The sequence below is a fragment of the Thermobia domestica genome, chromosome 5 (assembly GCF_964235325.1).
Source record: "Thermobia domestica chromosome 5, izTheDome1.hap1.1, whole genome shotgun sequence".
Classification (NCBI taxonomy): domain Eukaryota; kingdom Metazoa; phylum Arthropoda; class Insecta; order Zygentoma; family Lepismatidae; genus Thermobia; species Thermobia domestica.
In genome coordinates, this window is record NC_137458.1 from 223,417,615 (window position 1) to 223,434,368 (window position 16,754).

General features: G+C 36.2%; 1 protein-coding gene across 1 annotated transcript in view; it reads right to left on the reverse strand.

The window, feature by feature from the left end:
* LOC145685407 (trypsin-1-like) overlaps nt 1-16,754 on the reverse strand; it is a 47,424-nt gene that overhangs the window by 663 nt on the left and 30,007 nt on the right. The window contains exon 5 of the mRNA XM_081757801.1: nt 12,677-12,894. Within this exon, the coding sequence (XP_081613927.1) occupies nt 12,677-12,894 (218 nt within the window). The remainder of the gene's footprint in view (nt 1-12,676; nt 12,895-16,754) is intronic.

The window sequence follows — 16,754 nt, forward strand, 5'->3', positions numbered from 1 at the left end:
TTGAATTCCAAAAGATGGTTTATCCATTTCGCATGTAGACGTGAAATATCTTCTTAGGAAATAGGATTATAATATTCGTCTAATTTGGCATTCACCTTGGCACTTGTAGTAACATTGTATCTACGAATTATGAAATTCCAAGCACATCAGAAGTCTGGGAAAGCCATTAATCACGGGGATATTTTCTTCGTACTGCAATCCATTCTATATTTGTTGTAGTAGGTACTGAACGCGTTTTAGCACAATTTATAAGGTAAATGTATGCTTCATCAAATATAAGTACTAAATTCCAATTGTCCTGGCTGGTGTCACTTATAACTTTTATGGCAATTGGTCCATCATTCTTTAATGTTTTATGGCTCAGCGATATACTGATCATGTAAATGATCCATTGTAGTATTAAGTATCAGTTTAGCCACATTGACCCTCACCTGGACACTTCCTGTAAACCTAAAGGATTTTTTCCTTCTTTTGATCGCCCATAAGACTATGTCGTGTAACATACATATCATCCTAGAAGTTCCTACACTTGTAGGTTTGAATATCATAGAGAATATCAGCGAAATTTTAGTGTGGTGTTGATATCATACTATCATGGTCGAAACACAAGCTATAGAACTGTCTGGTATCCCTGAGTTCAAACTCACGTGAAGTATTTCAGTTGAGAGTCATAGCTGGTGTGAGTAGTAGCAGGGCTAAAAAATGATTTGGTAATATCATAGTTTAGAGGTCATTTACGCAAGCACTCACCTCGAAAATCCATCCTACTAAGTTAGCAAGTACGTGCGTTTGCTTCAGGATGTGCCGAAACAGGCTGCGTAGTGGACATAAGAAGACAAATGAAGAAGAGGTTAATTCTGACGCATCCATTTAAGTTGCTTCCCAAAAGAGTAGCCAAACTAAATATATCATGTTCAACAATACATAACCGGAATTTAAAAAACGCATATGGAAACTTTTAAACCAATATTGATGGATGAATTCTCTGAAAAAGACATGGAACAGCGTGTAGCACACTACCATGCTTTGTTGGCAATTTCGAAATTCTGTAGCTCACTCACTTAGGAGTGTTATTATCATATGAATACATAACATCGCACTTCACACACGAGGATGTAGTCAACTGACCTAAAGAGAACCTGATAAATGTGCACGATTTGAAACGTACCAGTTCATGTTATACGGACCGGGATGACATCAGGATAGATTTTCGAACCATTTTATGAATTTGTGAAAACGTACACTCTTATTTGCGTATACTGTATACGTGTTCAATACCCCTGCTGTAACAGAAGCAATTCGTGGATCGTGTCTGAGTACAGCAGGATGAGCATTATGCTCATTTGGTTCTTCAGATGTGTAATTTCATGAATAAACAATTTACAGGCCACTGGATTGGGCTTGGTTCTCCATCATCTCATTTCCACTAAAATGGGAACTATGAGAAAGCAAATCTTACAATAGCAGACAACAACCCAATGTGGAAATAATCAAGGCACATATCTCTGCTCGTTGGTTCAAGACAAATGCTGAATTACGTGATACTGTGGAGGAAGCCTTTCGAACGACAACTTCTCAGATGGTTGAAAATATGTCAAGGAGGCGTGTACATCTGTGTGTAAAGGACGATTTAGCACATACAAACCTAGTAAATATGAATTCGGATATGTAAGTACTAATTATATTATGCATTGAACAAATAAACCAAACATGCGCAGACATTGTTCTTTGTGATACCCAAACCTAGGAACATGGGAACTTCTCAGACACCCTTAGCATTCGCAATTTGATTGGAATCTTATTTTAGAAACTTTTGTGGTTAAATAATTAAGTATGTTTGTTATATGCCTTAGATCAGGAGAGTATGCACAAGATCTTTAAACAGTAGATCATTGCCTCGACTAGTAGCTGTGCTATGTATAAAAAGGATCAAGAAAGGCTGTGCACTAGGTGGTAATGAGGAGAAAATCTGAATAAATGAATTTTGAAGATATTATAGATAAGGTTGGTACTGTGTTGTTGTTTGTGCACGGAGAAACAATTACCATACTCGAAAGTAACATGATGTTAAAGTTTTTCAACCATTTTAAATTTTTGAATTTTGTAAAAAGATTTCAGTAAATTGAATAAAACATTTCGTATACTGATGATGTAGATTTTTCGTCTTTACAGTCAAGTCAAACCATGTTTATAACGAAACAGAAAGAATACAATAGGCTGGTAATGATATAAATGTAGGAGTGGGGATAGGAAATAGAATCTTCGCTTACCTAACTCAAATAAGTAAGGACGCTCACCCTAGGTGCTGTAAATGCATACGCCATTAGAAATGTTAAATTTACATGAGAGAGTGGTGGAGGATACATTTCTTAACACCATTCGAAACACAAGCTCTTGTTTTTTTTAAAAAAAAAGAGAGAGAGAGAGAGAGAGAGAGAGAATACGTCTATTTTTAAGCTGTTACATGCTGCAATCTTCATCCACATCAAATATTAGAACGAGGTGAGGATTCAGATTATTTTAATAGTATTTAAATGCAGAGGACTTAAAATGTTGTTTGAATTTTCAAAGTTTGTTTACGGCAGAAAATTGCAACACAATTTCCTTGTTGAAAACCAGATTAAATGCCTCGTCTTAGCATGGAAAAAATAAGATTATGAGAAATATTTCAATATATTCCTTGCTTAAGATACAGATGAGGGAATATTTGGATTTGAAGGGTATCAGGGGTGACATTATTCACCTCATAGTCACCGAAAACCATGTATTGGACACTAATATACGATGTTTTCGATTACTTTTACATGTTACCCTCCTCACACTACCCCTAAAACACCATACCAACATTAGTAGAATTTAGATTTGAAAGGCCAACGGGAATGTTACTACTCATCGCAGAGACTACAAAAACTATGAATTGCACTCTAATATGAGTCATTTTTTATTATGTTTACATGCCATCTCTTCCAACCCTCAGCTCTCACCGCAATGCCGATGGAGGGTAATTAAGGCTTAAGAGTCACTGACAACGTTAATATTCATCTCAGCGACTCAGTTTGAAGCAAAATGTACACTCTTGAAAACTGTTACGTTTGAAAAAGTAGGCTGCAGGGAAGCAAACTGGACCCCATCTGATTTTTATATATTTTGTAAGCTAGACCACGAGGAACACGATTCTGAAGGAATTTTGACATTCCCAATTTCGGAACTTGAGATATTCGATCATAAAGTGATCACGGAACAAATTGGACCCCACCTTATTTTTATAAATATATTTTGTAAACTAGACCACGAAGAAATACGAACCTGAAGAAATTTTGACATTCCGAATTTCCGGACTCGAGATATTTCGATCATAAAGTGACCATGGAAACAAACTGGATCCCACTTGATTTTTATATATTTTGTAAATTAGACTACGAGGAACACGAATCTGAAGGAATTTTGACATTTCAAATTTCGGAACTCGAGATATTCGAATATAAGTTACCCTGGAAGCAAACTGGACCCCGCCTCATTTTTATTTATTTTGTAAACTAGACCACGAAGAACACGAATCTGAAGGAATTTTTACATTTTGAACTTCGGAACTCGAGATATTAAAACTTAAAGTTTAATATAGACGCTATGTATCTATATGAAAAAACACAATATTCTCTATACGAAACATATTATGTGCTGTGTGATATATAAAGTTAACTAAGAAAGTTCTGTCACTTTCGTGGAGGTCTGTGTTGAATTGGCCTTCACGCCGTGAGTTGAATGCGAATAGAGATAAGGCGAAGGTCAGTTGTTGGTGTGGATATATCCAACATTCTACCTGTTAGTGGCAGTTCAGTTACAACGTGAACTAGTGTAAGGACAGAGTGAATATGGAATCTCCACAGAGCGTCATAAGGGCGTGTATGCTGTACGAGTTCAAACGCCACTGCAACGGAGCGGAAGATATCTCAGGCCTTTCGTAAGGGTGTAGTGATTACGCAGACAGTGCAAGGGTGGTTTAGCAAGTTTAAGGACTGTGACGAAACACTTATGAAAGACGCGTCATGTGCCGGAAGACCAACACATGTACAAAATGAAGATCTTCAGGTAGCAATTGAGGTGAACAGTGGACAGACATGTGCGAACTGGGGCTAACATTCAATGTGAGTGGAGAAACCATCCGGCAGCACCTCCATCAACTTGGGAAGAACTACAAGTTGGGTCTATGGGTCCCATATGAATTGACTCCGGGCCAGAAGGCTACGCGAGCAGACACCTCTGTTTTTTGTTGTCTCATCTGAGGAAGAAGTCATTTCTGGATAGGATGTTTACATGTGATGAGAAGTGGGTCCTGTACGAAGATCCACGGCGCACAGTGCGTCAAGCATTTGGGAGTAGTAACAAAAATATAAGAAATCATAATGGAGCTTTTGTCACATGTTTATTTTGTCACAAGGCAATCTTTGACCACTTAGACTGAAGCAAACGTACTTGAAGTTGTTGCACGTGACAACTGTACTTATACACAAAGTAATATCCCGTCCAGGAACGTCGAAAAAATGTTAGAAATGCACTGTTAACGACATTCCTAAACACAAACCCAAACGACTCAAAACTATATAACACTAAAATATAATGAAAAGCAATGCATGAAATGGTTTCAACAGTCCCAGAGTTTCTGCAGATCAGTCATCGCCATCACTGTCTAAGTTATCAAATTCGATATCGACAGAATTATGGAGCTGGACAGCATCAGCTGCACCAGTTTTGAAAAACTTTCCAGATCCGTATCTGTCAGCCTTTTCTTTGCGTAAATTTGTATCTTGGACGAGGCAATAGAGTCAGATACAGTAAGTGTATGCGTCATCATGTTTAAACAAGTATTGGAGCGAGAAGTTTTCCTTGTATGATGTAGTCTAGTGTGACGGAAGACTTTGTGAAGAGCTTCTAAAACTTCTTCCGAAAATTGTCCTACGGGTAACTCAAAATACTAATATATCTACTCCATGGACTAGTAACTTATGCAAACTGCTGGGCATGTAATACCACTTGTACAACCGTAAGTATAAGTCTTTGGTATCACAAATAATAACTTTAAACTTGTCTTGATCGATGACTCTGCCACTAGCAACTACCGTTAAATCGCTGATAAGTTTCGAATAAGAGTTTCATCAATGCGTGTTATTTCAGGAGCCTGCTTGGGCTCAGCAAAGAACCTTCTGGCTGTATTACCATCATTTGATGAGCCAAAGACTTGTTTGTGTTTATTCACAATGAGTCCCATTTTCTCTTGAAACTCAGTTTGAATTCTCTTTTTCTCTTTCTCAAAAACTGCCTTGTTTGGTGGACCCCTCATCTGCCACGATTTGAAGGATAAACGGTACGAGATATGTAATAAACATTCAAAAGTTCTTATCATGACATGAAGGAGGGATAGACTAAATGAAAAGAGAGCTTCGTTTGTATCCTTACCACAATTTGTGGTTGAATATATTTCCGTTGGTTTCGAACCACAAATGAAACAATTGGCAGTTGCGTTGGTTCCACTTAGCATGTTACGCACGCTGCCATCTACCACCGTTAAATGTAGATGAAAGGTGGCATCTAATGTACAATCACAAAGTACAGTTCACAAGCTTCTCAATACGAGTCTTCATGTCAGCTTCTTCTCGTAAAACCAACACTGGTGGTTCTTTAGGGAAAATGAATATAATAGATCTACAATATGATGTTGATCCTGGACGATCGTTAAACCACAGAACTGTTCCGGGTATAACATCAATCAATTGAAGAGGGACAAAGACAATCAAAAACATGTATTCATCTGTATATTTCACATCATGATCGTTAAATGTTTGCTTGTAAATATAGTGACCTTCACTACCATCAAACCCCAATTTACAGATCAATTTTGTCGTTACGTCCTCTTCTAACATCAACGATTTTGAAATACTTTCAACAGTTTTGTATCAAAGTTCTTGTAGGTCGACCTGTGCAGATGTTTCGGTAACTGTTATAGATTGGGGCAATAGTTCTTTCTTTGTTTTCTTAACACTATATAGGCTAGGAAAACAGTTTTCATGAATGCTCTTGACAACCAACCGCAACGTGTTGTATTGCCTTTGGGAAAGATCGAGATCTACAAATAAGGGTAAGGCCTACATAACTGATAGGCCTTTGCATTGTTAGTCACTTCTTGATGTATTTTCTTTTGCTGCTGCTTCTTTAGCAGCAAAGGCAAGCTCTTCTGCTATAATAGGATCTACGCGACTTTTCTTTGTTTTTACCGAACACTCTGCGAACTGTTTACTGGATCTACCGCTAGTAGAGCAAGTTCCATCGGTCTTCACGTTTCTGTGATACCGAGCAGTTATTACTGTTGATACATAGTAAGGAAGCGAACACGGATGATTAAGCCACCACTCTTTATCGAACTCTGTGTGACATCTGCCATTTTTTGCCCAGGTCACATGTAATAACTTATTATTTTCTCTAAACTGCTGTACACATCTTCTGTGGCGTCTTCAACTTTATAACCACTACAAATAGTCTGCAGAATTTCCGCTTTCTTCCGACTAGCACTGGTGGTTGCTATCCATTTTTTCAAAAATGTACTTGTTTTTTCATGGTGTCTTCTTAAGCAATTTCACTAATTACAGTCAGAATATCGGATACTTGCACAACCACTATTGCTGAATCCAAAGGAAATCATTAAACTAAGATATTCCTGCAGAGATCTCGAGACATGTTTACTTTTTTTTTTTTTTTTTTTAGATATTTCAAATATACCGCAGCTAAATGTTTAGCAAACGTTCGTGCAAAGGAAAGAGCGTACCTGTGCTATAACTGCCCACTAGAGACAAGGAGTCTCACCCTTCGCTTTGGTCTCCAACACCAGTGCGAGCGCTGTGTAGATAACGACTCAGGTCTGTCTAATACAGTAGTTGTGCATGCGGATTGTTACCCGCAAGAGTGTCATCTCGAATCGGGTCGGTCTAATCTGCAACTTCGCGCACGCCATTATCAGAAAACCGGTTTCCTCAAAAATCGAAAACCGCAAATGTCACAAAAATTCGAAAGCACTAATGTTAACACGCACATATTTTTACATGTCATCCTCATACATATAGATTATTGAAAAGTCACTTACTTTCAATCATTCACTGAAAAAATGGAAGTTCAGCAAAGAAATGCAATTGTGTTACTAGCTGTAATTAACTTTAAAAATCTAGGTAATGTGTTCAGTTTAAAACTTTTATCAGAAAAGCAGTATAAATGTATACTCCAGTTTACTTGTATTATTGACACCTGCGCAGAAGGCTGCGAAACTAAACAGTTGTTATATTATTAAAAAAGAGAATAGTGGGAAATTGAAGGATATGGTTGTACATTTGTAAAAGAGAAAGTAAAGAATGTGTTATGACTGTTACTAAAAACTGGTAACATCGTCTTATTAATTAATAGCATAATTTCTTACAACACTGATGTTTCTACTTTAATTTTGGACTTTATTTCTTCTTCTTTCTTTCTTTTTATCCTTTTTAGTAAAGAGAAAGAAACTCAGTTACTTCAGTACGCAGTCGGTAAGTTTTCAGTAAAATAAATCTTCATTATTGATATGCAGAAATTTCAATGGTGTATCGATCTATTTTTCAAATTATGATTCCTTTACATCAACATCGAACCATGTAAGTATGCACCTCATAGGCCTAACTTCGAAAGTATTTTAACCAGGAATATGAAAATTAGTAGCATTAAGTAGGCACACACACATGCATTTTCTAATATAAAACAGAACAACAATTAGATCAAACGTAGTTCCTATAGTTCGTTCTAAAAGTGATGAAAGAAGATAATTTTTAATACGCTAAATGTAAAAACGTTGCAGTAATCAATATTATGTTATTGGGAATATGGTAATTAGTCTGAGTGCTACTTAAATTTTGTAAAGCTCTTGCAAAATATGTAACAGTACCAAGTGTGTAAGTGAATGATACAATAATAAGTTCATAATAACATGTGATGAATACATTTGTAAACATTAGCAAGTGTTTACAATTCAAACGAGAGCGAGCTCACAATAATTTAATACAACAAACATTTATGTGTCTGCCTCTTCTAGGACAACTTTCGTAATATTTGTCCGGTTGTGTGAGACTAGTCTGTGCTTGTTTACGGGCTGAAAAAAATTACCGGTAATATTTGATGTCTGTCAAGAGTACGACAATAAAACGAGATAAAATCATCACAAATTTAGAAGTTTACATATATAGAGTAAATCTGGTTAACTTGGCCACCTCTTAAAGTTGTACAATTCTTTAACGTGGCTTCAGCTATCTAGGTTCTGCATTTTCCCGTAAGATACTCATTACTTATTACTCTCTAAGTTCCCACCTGTCTATCTTGCAATTTGACCGCATTGGAGCAAGCTAATCCTATTCTGTTAATTTTAAAATTATTTCTTTATGTTGGACAGTCGACAGCATCCGCTACTTAGAAACCTTGCTAAAAGTTTTCAGTTCTGTTAGTTTTCGACGACAATGAGCTCAAAGGACAATTAAGAAACCTTGTGAATATAAAGCAAGTTCTCAAAGATACAGGAATCGATGGTACTGTTCACTGTTTCTTATCCGTCTGTTGTCGATTGGTGTGTGAGAAACCCTTTCCATTTAGATTATATTCTTTGTAAATTGTCAGAAATCTGTTAGTAAGTCCATGATAATTTATTGAGCTATAGATGGATGTCTTTTATTTTCATCACATCTTGGAAAACTTTGCCTTTTCGTGAACCTGAAGGAAACTCGTGACGATTTACCAACCAATTCGTGTTGTAAAGTTAAAGAAACGAAAGAATATGGATAATAGTACAAGTGCTTGTTAGTCAACAGTCATTAGCAAAGTAATTGTAACTGTTTGTAAAACAACAATTAAGAACCACTTTATGTGTGTTCCGCCACTTAGAGGGATGAAATTGCCGAGTAGAGACACTTAACACTACATGTTATACTGAAACAATTATGTACTAACAAATTTAAAGCCAGTTCCTGCATAATTTTTGTTCTAACATTTGTTATTTTTGGTATTTCCAAGGTATCTGAAATACATGAAAAATGCAAACACCTTAATTATAAAGGTAACCAACAAAGTTCTGACGATTTTTGTGAAGGTATGTGTTCAATCGACCCTCGCGTTGAATTCGAATTGAGATAAGCCAAAAAAAACTACCTGCTTGTGGCAGTTCAGTTACATCGTGATCTTGTGTCAGGACAAAGTGAATATGGGACCTCCACAGAGCGTCAAAAGGACGTATATTCTCTATGAGTTCAAATAGTGATCAAACGTCACTACAGCGGGCGTAGGATATGCCAGGATGTTGGTGAAGGTTTCGTGGCTACGAGCCGGTGGTTTAACAAGTTTAACTACGGTGACGAAACACTCAATGACGCACCACGTGCCGTAAGTAAAAGCAAATGTACAAAATGATATTCAGGCAACAACTGAGGCGAGCAGTGCCCAGACATGTGAGGAACTGGGACTACAATTCAGTGTGAGTAAAGAAACTATTCGGGTGCACCTCTATCAACTTAGGAAGCACTACAAGTTGGGTCGATGGTTCCCACAAGATTTAACTCAAGACCAGAAAACAACGCGATCAGGCACCTGTGTTTCTTTTCTCGTCTGGGGAAAGAGCCATTTCTGGACAGATTGTTGACGTGATGAGAAGTGTGTCCTGCACGAAATTCGACGGTGCCGTCATCATTGGTTAGCATCCCTTGAACCAATTCGAAAACAGCCGAATCCAGCACTGCACCAGAAGCAGGTGCTCCTGTGTGTTTGGTGGACTGCTCGCGGCATCATGCATCGGGAACTGCTATTAGCTGGTCAGAGTATCAACGCAGCTGTGTACTATCAGCAGCTGAACTGTATTCAAGAAAAACTCAAAACTCTGGACCCAACAAAAAAAAGTCCTCACATTACAAAACAACGCTAAGCCTCACATGGCTAGAATCGACCAGGACATCACTCTACGCCTTCAATGCGAAACACTATTGCATCCACCATACTCCCAGACATTGCACTGTCCGATTACCACTTGTTCCAATCCTTGGACAATCACCTTAGAGGGCGATAGTTCAAATCCCTAGTAGAGGTATAAAAGCCATCTGATACTTTCTTCGTTTCACGGCCAACTAAGTTCTAGCGCGATAGAATTCATGGCCTTCCAGAATGTCATAAGGTCGTCGATGCTGATGGGTACTATTTTTGATCTTCCAGGTACGTCTTAGGTGAACACATCGATGTTCGAAGCTGATAGATGAGAAAGCGATAGAACTTTTCTGGTTACCTTTATAGTTTTTACTTTTTACATTAATAAATATGTTCCACGTCAGTACATTTTGATCTTTGCAAGTCACTCCAATAGCTTAAATTAATAATTCTGTAAAACTTCTTGTCTCTGCCCATTGATGTTGTATATGCAGATTTTTTAAACAAATAGCATAACACTTCCTGGTATATGTTCATGGAGGTTGAATTCTGCAGAAATTGTGTGTTGTATAAACCTTAAATATGAAACCAAAAACGTTACATCAAACCATTTTTAAGCTCTTCATATGCACCTCACTTTACGAATTCTTTTACTGTATCTGTCACACACATTCAACAGTCGAAACATAATATGCAAAGGAAAAAACTACCATCCATCTTTGCATAGAATCACTCTATTCAACACACTGCAAAGCATGTTCCGAGTATTTCTTTAACTCTTTGGTTCCCAAAGAATGAATTTATGAAGAGAAAGAAAACAATAAACTTTCAAACTCAATTGGCTATACAGTTTCAGCGAGAATGAAAATCGTGGAAATAATTTAAACTCCTGTCCTTAGATGGCTTGCAAAGTTCATACTAGAAGATGGTTTCCTTCTAAATCCACTAGGCTGCTAGGAGAATAGAGTGAAAACTGTTGTTTCACACTGAAACCACTGGGTCGGAAAGGATTAAACTGACCATCTCATTACTATCAATTATCATCATTAATATAACCGATATGATTAACACAGACAGGTTTCACTTTTATATAATGTAATAATCAAACAATTTTCCATTCTAATTTCGTAGAACGTAATCGATTTTGAATATATTGATTGTAGTATTTTTGGCTTCTTAGCTGTCCTTATTGCTTGCAATATAAATAATTTTCAGACTAAAATAATTAATTAGTACCCCAGAAACCTCACTTTGAAAAATAGTTTGAGTTCAATTATCTTATTATCATAAAATTAGCGTACCTTTTCTTTCCGACTTAAGAAGCAGAACTATCGCTTTGTGTTGAAATTGGTATGTAAATAAATTATTTTTTTCACCTGTAGAACACAAAAGCACATTTAACTTCGAATTGATCAATTATCAAATCTTTATGGTGAGTGCTTCCTTCGAAAATCCTAAGTAAGGTCTATTTCTTGAAGTTCCAATCGTTTGATGATAAGTAGCAATAATAATAAATGTTTCAGGGTAATTCTAGCAAAATGTTTTCTCATAATTTCTTTCTCTGTCCTGTCCTCTCCTTTCTCTTTTTAAACAATTGATATTGTTAGGTTACATGGAATTATACCTTAAAAACTAGCAATTCTATTACTATAATAAGCTTCTGAACAAAAACCTTTAATCGAAATTTCCATTTCACATATACGAATACAACTATAAAATGTCAAGTTTCAACACTGCTTCATGCTTTTACTTAAGGTTAGTAAAAGCTTAGTACTTTTGAGTGTGTTTCTTTTCAGTGTATAAGAAATAATCTAATGTATTATCACAGCAATACCATATACTTAACTTCGAAGTTTCCTAACTGAATGTTTGAGAAATTTGTTTTTTCAATGTTCTTCGTCTTCTTCTACATATGACAAGTAAGAAATATAGGCACCCTGCATTTTAAAAAAACAACCTGCAATTTCCTTGAATTAACGGAGTGCCAAAAATATTGCCAGAAAAGGATATTTTTGGATTTACTTTTAAAAGTCATACGAGAGTTAATTCTTATTCGGTAGACTCAGTTCCAAGTCGTGTCGGGAGCTCATCAAGCTTAGATACCACATTAAGCTATAGGTCTACATCTCAAGTAGCCTTGCTGGTGAGAAAGACATTAAACTCAAATCCAATTCACTGAAAGTTACAACTTGCTTCATGTTCTCCTTTTTCATATGTCAGATGAAGACATCCTATGTTTAACAAATGCTTTTCAAGAATCTTGAACTTACAGTTTTGTCTATAATTTAGGCAGACTTGGTGTATAGGATATTATTGAACTCTTTCTCCTCTGATTGATTGATTGGAACTGAACCTACCACTCACCATCACCTAGGCTTTGTAAGGCTGATCTTACTGTTGAAAGTGGAACCCAAACCACTACGTAGAATTTTATCAAAGGCATGTATCACTACATGTGTAATATAACTACATAGTTATATATACTTAATCTACAGCTTACCGAGTAACTTGTCAAAGAAGATATATCTACAGAGAAATGCCAAAGAGAAGTAAGGAATATCTAAATTTTGTAAGCTATTAAGAGGGTTAGAATCGTAAGTTGAACTACTACTTTCTTCTTGTGTTGCAACTATACTAAATTACTTCGTATAATATTATATTAGTCATTTCGTACTCTAGTACAATCATAACATATTTATTAACATACCTCACAAGCATCACGTTTCCTTCCAGAGCCACATAACATATTGTCCGTTACTTCCCAGGCCTTCCATTTGGTTTTTGTTCGACAATGATCATTACTCAAAATTGGAATTTTGACTTCCAGTAGTTTGCTGGATGTTTGAGCTCTACCAGCATTCAAATTAACATCACTTGTATATCCCCAGCCTATTACTGTAGCGTTCTTTCCTACATATGTCTCACCTGTGAATTGAAAAGTAGTGTGACGAAAAAAATATAAATTCAGGCAACGTTACAAGTTAATAATATATTTATCCTATAGTTATATTGGTTATGTATATGCGCCTACATCAAATAATACTTTTGATAAAGTGGATACTTTCAAATATCTAGAATCAATATTAATAAACGAAAACCATATTCAAGAAGAAATTAAAAATCGAATAAAAGTAAGGAATTTGTGTTATTATTCAGTTCAAAATCTCTTGTGGTCACGAATTCTGTTGAGGAATTTGAAGACTAAAATATATAAAACGATAAACATACCTGTTCTGTATTGTTACGAAATATGGTCGCTTACTCTGAGGGAAGAATGTAAACCAAAAGTATTTGAGAACAAGATCCAAAGACGAATATTCGGACCCAAGAGGAACGGGAACGGAGATGGCGAGAACTTCATAACGAGGAACCATATAATTTATACAGTTTACCAAACGCTGTTAGGGTCATCAAATCTAAGAGGCTCAGGTGGGCAGGTCATATAGCCAGGATGCAAAAAAGTGGGAATGCTTTCAAAGTCTTAACTGGAAGAAAAATCGGAAAACGACTATTAGGAAGACCTAGGCGCAAATGGGAGGACAATATTAAGATGGATCTCGCAGAAATAGGAATGCAAAGTAGAAAGTGAATTCAGTGGGCTAAGGATAAATGCCAGTGGAGAGCTTCTGTGAATGCGGCATAGTACCTTCGGGTTGCATGGGCCATAGAGTTAGTTAGTTAGTTTAGTTATATGCATATAGTAACCAAAATATTGCCTTCATTTGCAATGTATACAGTGATGGGTTTGTAATTCTAAATAGCAAATATGCCGCTTATAATATACTTGCGATGTCCTTCATCATCAACAAAGAATGGAATTATTTCTAAACACCCCAAGATGATGTTTTGACGTTCTTAATTTCGAAAAGTTTAGTAATTTTGAACACAGTAACTCAGTTCATGAAATTATTTTATGATGTTAATAAAAATATGTTATTCCAAATGTGTTGCCCTACACATTTTCCTTCTCGATATCTTGACAAGTCCTGTGCTAACTGGATCTAATATCAAATAGCTAACTTAAACTCAATATAATAAGGCAATAAAAGTACACGAAAATTAGTTTCTTGTACCAGTTAAAAGAAGACAAAAATAAACTGAAATATGAGAAATGTGTAATAATTTGAAGCTTAATTCAAATAATAGGAAAATATAAATAATGCTGCATCTTATGTTGCAAGTTTCAAAACGCTAATCTGATCTACATATAGCTGCAGCCCACGAACAAATATGGGCCCAAAAGACATCTTACCCTGTACTAAAGCTGTACAGCACGAGTTGTGATAGAGTTTTATTCTCCAAAAGAAGCTCTTCAAGAAGATGAAGGTATTTGTTAATCTAAAGGATGCTGTATTTACGTTACGTTTTGCTTTTCTAGCTATGTAGCTTCCAAGTCCTTAAATAATGTGGTTAATCGCAATAATTTCAAATAACTCTAAACGTAAGGATGGCCATTGTAAACACTAAAGCATTAACTGTAGTTTCAAATTGAGTTCACTTTTGCAGTAATATATGAGATTTTCAATCGAAGTTTTGAAAATGATTGCAAATAACAGACCAGTCAAGAGACGAAATTTTCTATGGAATAAAGGGTACGTATCTAAATTTGCATTTGTCTGCATAAAAATTTGTCATCGTAGATAGCGAAAGTGGATTAACTTTAAATGAGCTACAGGAGCCGGTAAAGTCAATCAAGTGTGATTTCATAAAGGTCCGTACAGAAGAATCAGATAGTTTTGAAAGTGAAGATACGACATCGAATATAGTGACAAGTAGCAAGCTACTGGTGTAGAGTGTAGACCGGTGATACCATAGAGCAGCGTTTCCCAACCTTTTGTAACTTGCGGCACACTACGGGTGTTACTTGGATTCTCGCGGCACACTTATAGGTATTATCATTTGTAAATATAAAACACTGGTATTTTTCTGTGATTATTGATCTCCTTCTCACAGAGAAGAAAGCTCAATCACTGATTCCCCCCCCCCCCCATGGTAAATCATTATGCTTATTTTTCATTCTAATTTTAAAACAGAAAACAATTTCAGTGAAACATTGGACTCAGGTTTTTAAAAATACGCTCTCTTTTTTAAAAACTGTATCCAACTTTTTATTAAGAAGGAAGATCACTAAATAACGAACGAACAAATCTCTTTTACTTTTAAAACAAAATAGGTAATTTCCCGAAAGGATTGCATGGTATTTTAAATTTTCAAGTTACGAAATAGTCTGCAACAATAAAGAAGCAATAATGGTCATAATAATGAAAACAAATATGTATATTTTTTTCAACATTAGAAATGTACAGAACAGTAACCCGGTATGAAACAGAATTGTAGATTCATAGTAGAGGTTCATAGTAATATGAAATACAAATATCCATTTTTCCCTACGTTTTGAAATTTGATTGCTATAAAATTAATAATTTTATTTCGATTCCTCGCGGCACACCAGCGTCCCATTCACGGCACACCAGTGTGCCGCGGCACACCGGTTGGGAAACGCTGCCATAGAGGAATAAACAGCATGGCGCTCAACTTTTGAAAACCATTAGAAGTACCGGTACCTTAAAAATGTAGCCTGATTAATTGACGCTTCGTTGCAGAGTATTTCCAGTATATATAGTGACATGGAACCTATCGCAATTATCTTATGAACTAAAGATTTATCAACGAACTAGACTATGATTGTGTCGTGAAAATTACACGCACACATGACTGTCCCATTCTTCGTCTAAAATGACGTAATTTTGTTTCCTCTGTATCCTTTCGTCTTGTCATCAAGTTATAAGTATGCATTAAAACACGAAATAGAGTTTCGTCATTGCATAAGCCATAATGATGTGAAACAAATGAAGTTGTTTCACATCATTATGGCTTATAAAACAAGAAAGGCTATTTCGTATGTCAACTTTTCGTAACGACTGTCTGCATGATTGTTCAAAACAAACAGTTTTGACATTTGTGTTAAAGCATTAGCTAAATATAATCGGGCAGTTGTTTGGGATTGTGTGCATTTCACCCTTCAAAATACAACTTGATTAGTTCACCTTTTTGTGAATGATTATATTATTTACAAACAAACATAAGGAAAAAGTCGCTACGCTGAACAGCTGGCCTTAACATATCTGGTAAATTGAATATTTGACGGAATTTCAAGATACTATTATTTTTATCATTTCTTGATTTGTTTGATAAATACGAGGGCGCGTCAAAAATTATCTACACTTTTGTCATAACTTTTCTTACATTGCACACTTTGCCCTCTGTTCTCGCATATTTTATTGTTGTACTGTTGTGGTAATGCTATGAAAGTGTGATCTTAATTCCTCCATTTTTCTTCCTTTTGTTGCAGATATATCATGCTGCTTCATTAGAAGTTTGCTCCAAAGAGGAACAACGATCAGTGATCTGATTCCTCTTGTCGGAGGGTGTCAAACGGCAAACATTCATCGCAGACTATTATCGCAATATGAGAGAAGTGCATTATCACGTAAAACTGTCTTTTTGTGGGTCGAGAAGTTTAAAAGGTGGCCGAACAGGTGTAACGCATGAAGAGGAAGCAGGACGGTCATCAACCTCCACTACAGACGACAACATTCAGCAAGCTCAAGAGATGGTTCTGGCGAATAGGCGAATCACTATTGATGAGGTAACAGCTGATTTGAACATCAGCCATGGCTCTGCCCATCAAATCATCCACGCCGAGCTCGGTTTTCATACTCGTAAAGTCAGTTTTAGACGTGAAAAATGCGGTACAAAAGTGGCTTCACGACCAACTGAAAACC